This window comes from Heterodontus francisci, chromosome 10, assembly GCF_036365525.1.
Source record: "Heterodontus francisci isolate sHetFra1 chromosome 10, sHetFra1.hap1, whole genome shotgun sequence".
NCBI classification, from domain to species: Eukaryota; Metazoa; Chordata; class Chondrichthyes; order Heterodontiformes; family Heterodontidae; genus Heterodontus; species Heterodontus francisci.
This window is the reverse complement of record NC_090380.1, coordinates 98,702,063-98,715,262: the sequence shown is the minus strand read 5'-3', so window position 1 is coordinate 98,715,262 and position 13,200 is coordinate 98,702,063. Positions and strand designations below refer to the sequence as shown.

Genomic DNA, 13,200 nt, shown 5'->3' with positions numbered 1-13,200 from the left:
TAAATCCAGAGGATTTCATTTTTATCACTAAAGTGTTAGTGTAACCAGGATTTGTGTATCCAGTTGTTAACTGCTTTAATAATTGGATGAAATGTATTTCCTTCAAAGACTTACACCACTCCCCAATTGTTTTCTGAACTGAACCCATAAAGTTGAAACATAACTCAAATTAACACATCCTTTTCCAAACAGCTTAAGATATAGATGTAATAAACATCAGAATCAACCAGCATTAGTACATCTCACCTCTCATAAATCTCTGATCCCTCCTCCAGCCCTGGTAGCAATCCCGTGATGAATGCCTGCAGGCTGGGATTTAAGGATTTGTGTAGTGGGAGGTAGTATTTCTCATACAGCCCAAGAAGCACTGGTTTCACTGACATAGCTGCATTGCCCAGCAAGGGGAACAGGCCTGAGCTACAAGAGAGTAATAAAGAACAAAAAATATGTAATTTGCTTGTTAAACCTGGCTGAGCTCTACATCATGGTTTACGGCAGCGAGTAAATGCTTTTGAAATAGATGCATGTCCTCGGGTGCAAATACATTCTTCATGTACAGTGTTTCACTATCCACCGTGTTTGCTTAATAACGTCAAGGAAAGCTTTATAAAAAAAAATCTCAATACCATTCCAACTATCCAATCTAAATAAAATTTCTACATCTACAATTTTCAGGCTGTATCGTTATAAATCAATACCAAATAAGAGCTTAACCAACAATTTGGTCAAAAGCTGATTCTGAATTGGAGAAAAAAAAAAATCTGCTGCATTTTGTACAGGTCTTTATCTACTGTACCTGTAAAAGAACAAGTCCTTGGCCAGCCATTTGGTTCCAATTATCTTAAATATGACTTCATAAGTTTCCAGTGCTTTCAGGTGCACACCAATGGGAAGTGCCGGATGCAAGCATTGTGCAAGTCTTTTGCCAATGATTAGACGTTTTGGTAGGAGGGAGTACTTCAAATTGCTCTGGAGTGCCTGCAGATACAGAAGATTAAAACTTAGAACATTTTTTTAAAAATTAGCAGAAAATTACTAGATCACAAATGCAAACCACAAATGAGCATCTCCAATTTCCCCAAACAGCATGCCTTCGGTGGCTAAAATGTCACTTGGGCAAAGGACAGTGGGGAGTAGGCGAGACTAGGGATAAACTAATTTCTTCTTCCCCACACCACCTTCATTAGAGAGGGGTTGGGAAGTGTTGAAGTTCAAAGGTACTTGGGTGCCCTTGTTCATGAAAGCTAACATGCAGTTACAGCAAGCAATTAAGGCAACAAATGGTATGTTGGCCTTTATTGCAAGGGGATTTGAGCACAAGAGTAAAGATGTCTTTCTGCAATTATATACAGCCTTGGTGAGACCACACCTGGAGTATTGCATGCAGTTTTGGTCTCCTTACCCAAGAAAAGTTATACTTGCCATAGAGGGAGTGCAACGAAGGTTCACCAAACTATTGCCTGGGATGGAGGGATTGTCCTATGATGAAAGATTAAATAGACTGGGTCTTTATTCTCTGGAGTTTAGAAGAATGGGAGGTGATCTCATTCAAACATACAAAATTCTTAGAGCTCGACAGGGTAGGTGCAAGAAGGATGTTGCCCCTAGCCGGGCAGTCTAGAACCAGGGCACACAGTCTCAGAATAAAGGGAAGGCCGTTTAGGACTGAGATAAGGAGTAACTTTTTCACTCATAGGGTGGTGAACCTTTCGAATTCTCTGCCCAGAGGGCAGTGGAGGCTCAGTTGTTGGGTACGTTCAAGACTGAGATCGATAGATTTCTACATATTTAAAACATCAAGGGGTACAGGGATAGTGCAGGAAAATGGTGTTGAAGTAGATGATTAGCCATGATCTCACTGAATGGCAGAGTGGACTCGAAGGGCTGAATGGCCTCACCCCAGGTCTGATTTCTTATGTTCTTAAATGGTACAGAAATTATAAAGGCAGAATGGGAGGCATGTTGATAAAATTAAAGGCACAATTAATTTCAGGGAGTCTGGCACAGCAGAGACAGCAAGTTGGTCAAAAAGGTCAATGAGAGAAGAGTAATTAATAGTTTTTTTTTGAATGGAGAGATATGAACAATGGTGTCAGTATTACTATCATTGCTTTTTGGAAGTCTTGATAACTATGAAGCGGGCTGTAAGCAAATCCATATTCAGTTTTGGTAAGCAAAACCATTTCCATTTGAACTCTGAATGTTTTGCAAACTGTCTGAAATGAGATGCACAGTTTTGCATTTGCCATCAGGTGAAAATTCTTGTTTTTCCTCACACGGCAGAGTATGAATTACAGCTAGGCACAGCCTGCAGTATAACTCCGGTCTTGCCAGCTGACCTTTATACTCTACATAAAGGGTCAGTAACTAGATTAATTATTTGGTATTTAAAAGTTAATGGTGACCCTGTTTTGAACCTTTTAAATACACAAGTGCCTGTTTTGACATTATACTTTCATCTGTGATGTGCACAGAACTGGGGACAGGAAGGAGCCTCCAGGTTGAAGCAGTAACTTTTTCTTTAAAAAAAAAACACACAGACTCGTAAGGGAGCCCTTTTGTATGCAACCCCCCCCCCACCCACCCCAAAGAAATCAATACCAATATTACTGTTCTTTACTCAAATATTATTAACTTGGTCACTTCTGAAAATTCATACAACTCTACTCACTGAAGAATCCACATCAACTTAGTTACTTCCTTAAAAAAAATGTACAGACATGATATATTGCTTGAAATTGTCTTTTTAATATTACACGACCATTTCAAGTAGAAGCATTTCTATGACATACTTGGGTTACAACAGAAGAATCCCGACTCTACTTATATTCTGGAAATGAGGAAAGGCAAAAATCGATGTTTTGCTTTCACAGCAACTTAATAACAGGGAGGAGGCCATTTAGCCCCTCGAGCCTGTTCCGCCATTTAATGAGATCTTGGCTCATTTGCAGCCTAACTCCAAATACCCGCCTTTTTTTTGACTCGTTCATGGGAGTCACTGTCTAGGCCATCATTTATTGCCCATCCCTAATTGCCCGGGAGAAGGTGGTGGTGAGCTGCTTTCTCGACCCACTGCAGTCCTTGGGGTTCAGGAACAACAATAGTGCTGTTAGGAAGGGAGTTCCAGGATTTTGACCCAATGACAGTGAAGGAACGGCGATATAGTTCCAAGTCAGGATGGTGTGTAGCTTGGAGGGGAATTGCAGGTGGTGATGTTCCCACCTGCTGCCCTTGTCCTGCTAGGTGATAGAGGTCATGTGTTTGGAAGATGCTGTTGAAGGAGCCTTGGTGAGTTGCTGCAGTGCATCTTGTAGATGGTACACACTGCTGCTACTGTGCATCAGTGGTGGAGGGAGTGAATGTTGAAGATGGTGAATGGGGTGCCAATCAAGTGGGCCGCTTTGTCCCGGATGGTGTCGGGCTTCGCGTGCCGTTGGAGCTGCACCCATCTAGGCAAGTGGAGAGTATTCCATCACATTCCTGACTTGTGCCTTGTAGATGGTGGACAGGCATTGGAGAGACGGGAAGAGAGTTACTCACTGCAGAATTCCCAGCCTCTGTCCTGCTCTTGTAGCCACAGTATTTATTTGGCTACTCCAGTTCAGTTTCTGATCATTGGTAACCACACCACCCCCCACGCCCAGGATGTTGATAGTAGGGGATTCAGCGATGGTAATGCCATTGAACATCAAGGGGAGATAATTAGATTCTCTCTTGTTTGAAATAGTCATTGCCTGGCACTTAAGTGGCAAGTAACATTCACGCCACACATCAGCCCAAGACTGCACATTGTCCAGATCTTGCTGCATATGGACACGGGCCACTTCAGTATCTGAGAAGTCACGAATGGTGCTGAACATTGTGCAATCAGCAGCAAACATCCCCACTTCTGACCTTATAATGGTGGAAAAGTCACTGATGAAGCAGCTGAAAATGGTTGGCCCTCGGACATTCCCGAGGAACTCCTGCAGTAATGACCTGGGACTGAGACGATTGACCAACAACCACAACCATCTTCCTTTGTGCTAGTTATGACTCCAACCAGCGGAGAGTCTCCCCCCACCCCCCAACCAATTCCCATTGACTCCAGTTTTGTAAGGGCTCCTTGATGCTATACTCAGTCAAATCCTATCTTGATGTCAAGTGCAGTTACTCTCACCTCAGCTCTGGAGTTCACCTCTTTTGTCCATGTTTCAACCAAGGTTGCAATGAGTAGGTGAGTGGCCCTGGCGGAACACGAACTGAGGAGTGAGCAGGTTATTGCTAAGTAAGTGCCGCTTGATAGCACTGTTAATGACCCCTTCCATCATTTGCTGATCAAGAGTAGACTGATGGGGTGGTAATTGGCCAAGTTGGGTTTTCCCTGCTTTGTGTGTACAGGACAGACTTGGGCAATTTTCCACATTGCCAGGTAGATGCCAGTGTTGTAGCTGTACTGGAACAGCTTGGCTAGGGGCTAAGCAAGTTCTGGAGTACAGGTCTTCAGTACTATTGCCGGAATATTGTCAGGGACCATAACCTTTGCAGTATCCAGTGCCTTCAGCTGTTTCTTGACATCACATGGAATGAATTGGATTGGCTGAAGACTGGCATCTGTGATGCTGAGGACTTCAGGAAGAGGCCAAAATGGATCATCCACTCGGCACTGCTGGCTGAAGATTGTTGCAAATGCTTCAGCCTCATCTTTCGTACTCATGCGCTGGGCTCTCCCATCATTGAGGATGGGGATATTTGTGGAGCCACCTCCTCCTGTTAGTTGTTTAATTGTCCACCACAATTCACGGCCAGATGTGGCAGGACTGCAGAGCTTAGATCTGATCCGTTGGTTATGGGATCGCTTAGCTCTATCACATGCTGCTTCTGCTGTTTGGCATGCAAGTAGTCCTGTGTTGTAGCTTCACCAGGCTGACATCTTATTTTGAGGTATGCCTGGTGCTGCTCCTGGCATGCCCTCCTGCACTTTTCAATGAACCAGGGGTGGTACCCAGCTTGATGATAATGGTAGAGTGGGGGATAGGCTAGGCCAAGAGATTACAGATTGTGGTTGAGTACAATTCTGCTGCTGATGGCCCACAGTGCTTCATGGATGCCCAGTTTTGAATTACTACATCTGTCGAAATCTACCACATTTAGCAGATGGTAGTACCACACAACACAATGGTGGGTATCCTCAATGTGAAGACAGGACTTGGTCTCCACAAGGACTGTACGGTGAACACTCCTACCAATACTGTGAAGGACAAATGCATCTGCAACAGGTAGATTGGTGAGGACTAAGTAAAGTAGGTTTTCCCCTCTTGTTGGTTCCCTCACCACCTGCCACAGACCCAGTCTAGCAGCTATGTCCTTCAGGACTCCGCCAGCTTGGTCAGTAGTGGTGCTACCGAGCCATTCTTGGTGATGGATATTGACGTCCCCCACCCAGGAGTGTATCTTGTGCCCTTGCTACTCTTAGTGCTTCTTCCAATTGTGTTCAACACGGAGAAGCACGGATTCATCAGCTGAGGCGGGGGGGGGGGGGGCGGTGGTGGTGCGCAGTAGTAGGTGGTAATCAGGAGGTTTCCTTGCCCATGTTTGACCTGATGCCATCAGACTTCATGGGGTCCGGAGTCAATATTGAGGACTCCCAGGGCAACTCCCTCCTGACTGTATACCACTGTGCCGCACCTCTGGTGGGTCTGTCCTGCTGGTGGAATAGGACATACCTAGGGATTATGATGGTCGTGTCTGGGACTTCGTCTGCAAGGTATGATTCAGTGAGTAAGACCATGTCAGGCTGTTGCTTGACTAGTCTGTGGGACAGCTCTCCCAATTTTGGCACAAGCCCCCAGATGTTAGTAAGGAGGACTTTGTAGGGTCGACAGAGCTGAGTTTGTTATTGTCGTTTCCAGTACCTAGGTTGATGCCGGGTGGTCCATCCAGTTTCATTGCCTTTCTTACACTTGGCAGTGGTTTGGTAGAACTAAGTGGCTTGCTAGGCTATTTCAGAGGGCAGTTAAGAGTCAACCATATTACAGTGGGTCTGGCCATGTGAGCTGCATGGAAGATGGCAGGATCCCCAAAGACACATTGTACAGCGAGCTCGCCACTGGTATCAGACCCACCGGCCGTCCATGTCTCCGCTTTAAAGACGTCTGCAAACGTGACATGAAGTCCTGTGACATTGATCACAAGTCGTGGGAGTCAGTTGCCAGCATTCGCCAGAGCTGGCGGGCAGCCATAAAGGCTGGCGAGTCTAAGAGACTTAGCAGTTGGCAGGAAAAAAAGACAGAGGCGCAAGGGGAGAGCCAACTGTGTAACAGCCCCGACAAACAAATGTTTCTGCAACACCTGTGGAAGAACCTGTCACTCTAGAATTGGCCTTTATAGCCACTCTAGGCACTGCTCCACACACCACTGACCACCTCCAGGCGCTTACCCATTGTCTCTCAAGATAAGGAGGCCAAAGAAGAGGAGAAGTCACATGTAGGCCAGACCAGGTAAGGACGGCAGGTTTCCTTCCCTAAGGACATTAGTGAACCAGATGGGTTTTTACAACAATCGACAATGGTTTCATGGTCACTATTAGACTAGCTTTTAATTCCACATTTACGAACTGAATTCAAAATTTCACCACCTGTGACGGTGGGATTCAAACCATGTCCCCAGAGCATTAGCCTAGGCCTCTGGATTACTAGTCCAGTGACATTACCACTACACCACTGCCTCCCCATATCCCTCAATACCTTTGGATAACCAAAAAAAAAAACAAACAATCTCATACCTGAAGTTAATAATTGATCAACTGCCACATGCAGAAGAGAGTTCCAAACTTCTACCACCTTGTCTGTGTACAAGCGTTTCCTAGTTTCACTCCCGAAAGGTCTGCCTCGAATTTCTAGACTATATCCTCTCATCCTAGACTCCTTAACCAGCAGAAATAGTTTCTCTCCATCTACCCTATCTGTTCCCCTTAATATCACCCCTTCACTTTCTGAATTTCTATCCCATCATCCAAGTCATTAATAAATATGATGCATAGTTGAGGTCCCAACATAGATCCGCGCGGGACACCATTAGTCACATCCTGCCAATTAAGAGTACTTTCCCATTATCCCTACTCTCCATCTCCTACCGCTTAGCTAATTTCCTAACCAGGTCAAAAATTTGCCCTCAATTCCATGGGCTTCAACTTTAGCTAACAGTCTCTAATGAGGGGCTTTATCAGATGCCTTCTTGGAGTCCATATAAACAACATTCATATACATGTCCCTGTCCACTACTTTAGTCATCTCTTCAAAAAAATTCAATCAGGTTCAATCAAATCGATGCTGGCTCTCTCTGATCAGCTGAAGATTTTCAAGATGCTCAGTCACCATATTCTTGACTCCAGCAATTTCCTGACAACAGATGTTAACGGGTGTAGAATTCCCGGTTTCCCTCTGTTACCTTTCTTTAATTGTGGAGTGACATGCGCAATTTTCCAACCTCAAGGAACAGTTCCCAAATTGAGAGAACTTTGGAAGGTTATAGCTGGAGCATCTGCAATATTTTCACCTATTTCCTATCTGCCTCAGAACTTCCCAAGTCAGCGGCGAAGATCTGTGCAGGCTAAACTATATTTTAAAAATTGGCAGCTTACATCATCACCACCTCAGAGAAAAAGGCAAACACTAAATCAAGGTCTTTTCCACTGCAGTGATATACAGCCTCCTCACTTACTACACTGCTGCTGAAGCCAGGGTGGCCTTTATAGCAACACTTGAAATTCCAGGGGGAGCTTGTTCATGACATATAACTTTCACATTCTTCAAACTAGCATGAATAGTGTCTCACAAAATGCTTTCAAGCATCGTCCTGTAAGGATGTCAGACTAACTTGCCAACAATTCCTGGATAAAAAGCAAAATAAACAGAAAATGCAGTAAATATTCAGCAGGTCAGGCAGCAGTTTTGGAAAGAGAAACAGTTAATATTTCAGGTCAATGACCTTTTATCAGAACCCTATTGAAGTAGCGGACAGGGGAATGTCTATGGATGTTGTTTATATGGATTTCCGGAAGGCATTTATGATGAAAAGTCATCGACCCAAAATATGAACTCAGTTTCTGTTTCCACAGCTGCTGGCTGACCTGCTGAGCATTTGCAGCACTTTGTTTTTATTCCTGGATAAAAGTCTGACATTTGTTCAATATCAAAAGATCATTTGTTATCAACCAATGTTCAGGAACAGGAACCGTGTTAACTACTAGATGTAAACATGAAAAAAGGGGCAAAATGGTGTCATGGACATGCATAACCTCTGGGGAGGGAGAATGAAAACAGTGTACTGGGCCCTTTCTAGAAAGAATTAATCAATAGAAATAACAGAAAATTGTCACCGTACACTTCAAGAAAAATAAGCACTAGATGGCCAATTTACCTCAAGCATCCCACTCCCTCCCCCCAAGATGGATACAAAGAGTTTTATCTTAAACATTGTATTAAAGCATTTAAAGACCAGATATTCTGCTGCAGCTAGTAGCTCCCACCTAATTGCAGGACGCTAACTGGTGCCTGGTAGAAAATGTACTCTTCTGAAGCACAATAGATCCAAACAGGAAATACCCGATGAGTGACACCAGTCACAGGTCATTTCATAAATGGAGGATGGTTTTACACTATATTGGAGTGCGATGATACAACATGCACCAACTAACTCTTGTGAAAAAAGGACTTTGTCTTTAAAAAAAAAAGAACCTTTTTTTTTTAAAAAGGGTGAACGATGATCCAAAATGGCCACCGAAGAGAAGGGGATTAACATTTTTTTAATATTCAAATAGCGCGACAAAGACAAAGGACAAATCTTCCAAAAGGTGATAATGAAACACATCTCGCACCTATCATAGAAACATTCCAGAATTGAATGTCTTCTTCGAAAACAAAGGAAGTGTGAAGTAGCCACATCCTGGGCCATTGCGAGATCACCATGGGGAAGAAACCAGAATGTCTCCTAACAGGAGGCAAGAAGTGACACCGTTTCACCTTTAACAAAAGACAGTAGGACAGACTGACCCAGAAGGTGAAGCTACTCATAACTGCTGGCATTCCAGCAAGCCAGAAAGCACATGCCTTGCTGGAAAAAATCCGACATTTACATCATACAGCAGAAAGAGCTAGAAGTGACCCACCATCTTCAACAGAACCTTGAATCAAGAAAGAAATCTACAATCATCACAGGTCTGCAACCCTCTATAACTTGAGTCTCAAGAGAATTCAACAGGTTTATCATAACCCTTCTCCCCCCACTAAGAACTACCTACCTCTTTTCCTTTTTTTATTTGTTTCTTTGTGTGTGTGTGTGTGTGTGTGTGTGTGTGTGTGTGTGTGCGCGCGCACGAACTAACAAAGGTGGTTGCAGCAATTTGGGGATAAGGTGTATCCATCAATAAACAATTGACTATTTTTTTAAAAACCTAAGAAAACCTCTGTTTATTGGAAAAATAAAACATAGGGGCTAAACTCTTCATACAAATACACTTGCTGCTGTCGGGTGGGGAGTTAACAGTGGGAACCACCCACATCACACCACGTGGCCGTAACAATACTTCCATAGGTGTTATTTCTGAAGAGTATGACTTCTGTTCCAGTTTAGCGAGCAGCTCGTATGGCATGCACCACAAGTGTTAGGTGTGATGTGTATTTATTCACGTGAATGGAATAATTCACTGAGGGTTTCTGGTAACTGAAACCCATCAAATTTACAATCCAAATTGATGGTTTGAGTTTTGTTCATATACCGAATTGGGAATTAGACTGTTACACAGGAAGGAAGAACGTGCAGGGTTACAGGGAGAAGGTGGGTGTATGACACGAAGTGAATAGCTCTTTTGGAGAGCCGGTGTGGACACGATGGGCCAAATGGCCTCCTTCTGCGCTGTAACAATTCTGTTATTATTCTATCCGGAACCTTCGGAACAGGCTGGCGTCTCGCACGTATTCACTGAATTCCTTAAAGAAAGAGCTGGGCCTGTTTCTAGCTGGAATGGACACCAGCTCTTACGAAAGAGAGGTACTGCAGGGAATCGGGGCCAGAGTTCTCTTCTGCACTAGCTTCAATCACCTAGACGGGTCAAAAAAGAATTTCCCAGATGTTCTTCCCCCCCCCCTTAAATCAGCCTGGCCTTTTTAAAATCTGGTTTTTCACCTCTCGGAAGATCACAGTTTGAAGCGCATATATCATGATACACAAGGTATCACAATTGTGTGGGACAGGCGAGATGGACTAGGAGGCCTTTACCTGTTCAACAAGTGCGAGGAGCTCATGGACTTCTTTCTCACTAAAATTGAGGCCATCCAATCGACTGCCTCTGCCACTTCTCCCCTTTCCCCTAGCCCACTGGGTCAATCTTCCTCTAAGGTTCCCCCTGCCCTGAACTTACATCATACTCTAGTTTCTCTCCCATCTCTGATGCCCTCTCCAAGCTCATCCCATCCACAAAATCCACCTCCTTCTTCCTCGACCCTATTCCCACCAAACTGTTGACCGTCCAAATTCCCTTCCTGGCTCACATTAGCCGATGTTTTGAAACAGTTCTCTCTCCTCAGGTACTGTCCCTCTCTTGTTCAAATCTGCCGTCATCAACCGTCTCCTCAATAACCAACTCTTAGCCCCTCCGTCCTTGCAAACTACCGCCCCATCTCCAACATTCCCTTCCTCTCCAACGTCCTTGAACTTGCTGTCACCTACTTCAGAGGGTCGTTAGTGTTTAGATGTTCTTTGAAGGTCATTAGTGCTTGGAACTCTCTTCCTCTGTGAGCAGTGGAGGCTGGGTCATTTAATATATTCAAGGCAGAGTTAGACAGACTTTTTGATTGACAATGGAGTCAAGGGTTATGGGGGGCAAGATGGAAAGAGGAATTAATGTCACAATCAGATCCGCCATGATTTTGAGTGACAGAGTAGGATCGAGGGGCCGAATGGCCAAATTCTGCTCCCATTTCCTTAGCTCTTATGCCTCCCAAATCCATTCCCATCTTATCCAGAACTCCAAGTTTAAATTCCTTTGACAGCACCTTCCAAACCCGCAACGTCTACCATCTAGAAGGACAAGGGCAGCAGATGCATGGGAACACCACCTGCAAGTTCCCCTCCAAGCCACACACCATCCTGACTTAGAACTATAATCGCCATTCCTTCACTGTCGCTGGGTCAAAACCCTGGAACTCCCTAACAAGACTGCAGTGGTTCAAGAAGGCAGCTCACCACCACCTTCGCAAGGGCAATTAGGGATGGGCAATAAATTGTGGCCTAGCAGCGACGCCCACATCCCCCAAAGGAATAAAAAAATCCCTCCCATCACCTTTGCACCCAGTCACAAAATCAAAGTGGCTCTTAAAGCCAAAAATGACATCCTATGTGAATGTGACAACGGTAAACTATCCACCCTTGTCCTTCTCTGTCTGCAACCTTTGACATGGTTGACCGCACCATCCTCCTACAATGTGAGGTGAAAGACAGCACCTCTGACTGTGCAGCACTCCCTCAGCACTGCAATGAAGTGCCAGCCTAGAGTTTTGAACTTAAGCCTCTGGAGTGGGACTTCAACCTACAGCCTTCTGACTTAGATGCAAGAGTGGAACTAATTGAGGGGCCAAATGGCTTACTCCTGCTCCTATATTATTAATATTCAGTTTTTCCATGTATCCATTGTAATGAAGGCTTGTAATAGACTACAGCCCTGAAATATTACAGCGCAATACTAGCCTCTGAACACTTAACGCATTTGCATTAAATAATTTTTCTACTATCCTAATTGAAGTACTAACCAGTTTAAAGTAAAAGCATTGCTTGCATAGCAAGATCCCACATAGACAAAATCATTTTCGACTTGCATGTTGCACGACTGAGTTTCTGATGTACAAAATTTAATTCACCACAAACTATTGTTTGGAAATTCCATACCCTTAACCAGGTTTAACTGAACTGTGCATAATTTATGAGCTTTTCTGAGCTGTGGTACAAGGTGCTGGCATATAAGTACATAATTCTGACCACTGAGCAGACAGACTCCATGTTAATGCCTTGGCAGGGGTTGGCTAGATCAATCTGAAAGGAGGAGCCAGAGATTCATTGTGTATTAGGTATAGAAAAAAGATCTGAGCAACACAGTCTCTATGGGTTGTTTAGGAGGGTGAGCTGCTCGGAGCACCTGATTTTTTTGATAACAGTCTGTAGCACAAGCTCACTCTTGCAATCCCAAATGGTCTAATTTGGTGTGGGCAGGGGGAAAAGAAAGCATAAAAAAGGAAGCTGACTGAGGGTCGCCTCACAGGAATCTCCTTACAACCAGTTGCAGTACGACATTAGCAGCAGACATAGGTTCTGGTCATCTGCCCACATGGATTAAAACATGGGCTATTAATGGATTTTGTGCTTTAGAATAATTCCGGTCAGGAGAACAGAGGAGGTTCCTCTGCAATGGGGGAGGAGGGGCGGACATTTTGCTAAAGTTCAGTGCACAGCAATGGGCTTTTAAAAAACATATATGATGGTCAGAAAAGAGATGCCAGTAGCACAAGCAAAATTCTTTTCGCCCCCACCCCCGCAATGGATCTCATCAGATGTGTAAAGACCAGGTGTGAGATAGATGCTGCTGGATTACATCTTAATTGTGAAAATACAGAATTTCAACATGGATTACTTCATTTAAGTTACGGTTTCAAAAACCTGAATGAATATCAAAAAATGTGATCCATTAAGACGGACAACAAATTGCCCATTTATAAATAGTGAAAAAGCAATCAATTGCCTTTGACGATGCAGTTCCTTTTCTAAACGCGATAAATAAATTATTTGAACATATGCATATCCCTTGCAGAAGCCACATTCAATTAGACTTTGATCTTTTTCCTCCAAATGTAGCTGCTCAACATTAAATACTTGCGGCATTGATCTGACATTTTATTGTTACTTCAGCAGAGATGTTGACCTATTTAAACCCATTTATTCCCAAAAGCAAAATTTAATCTGACACATCTGTATTTCCTTGCTTTCCAATGGAAGCAAATCTAATCACCAAAAGAGAGAAATTTGGTTGAGTGCGATAGGCATCTCAATGCTGACTAATTAAAAAACAGAATGCATGTTGTAGTGGCTTAAACTGTAGTGGAATGCTCAGTACTATTTCTACAGGAATGCAAATGACCAAACGCTATTATTCTGTGTCTAGCTGAGAGGACT

At 43.8% G+C, this 13,200-nt stretch overlaps 1 protein-coding gene across 3 annotated transcripts in view; it reads right to left on the bottom strand.

Annotated features, from left to right (window-relative positions):
- Positions 1-13,200, bottom strand: part of dop1b (DOP1 leucine zipper like protein B) — a 151,365-nt gene that overhangs the window by 104,531 nt on the left and 33,634 nt on the right. For all 3 annotated transcript variants that reach the window (XM_068041145.1, XM_068041144.1, XM_068041146.1), the window contains exons 3-4: positions 797-978; positions 247-417 (exon numbers count right to left, since the gene is read on the bottom strand). In XM_068041145.1, the coding sequence (XP_067897246.1) occupies positions 247-417; positions 797-978 (353 nt within the window). The remainder of the gene's footprint in view (positions 1-246; positions 418-796; positions 979-13,200) is intronic.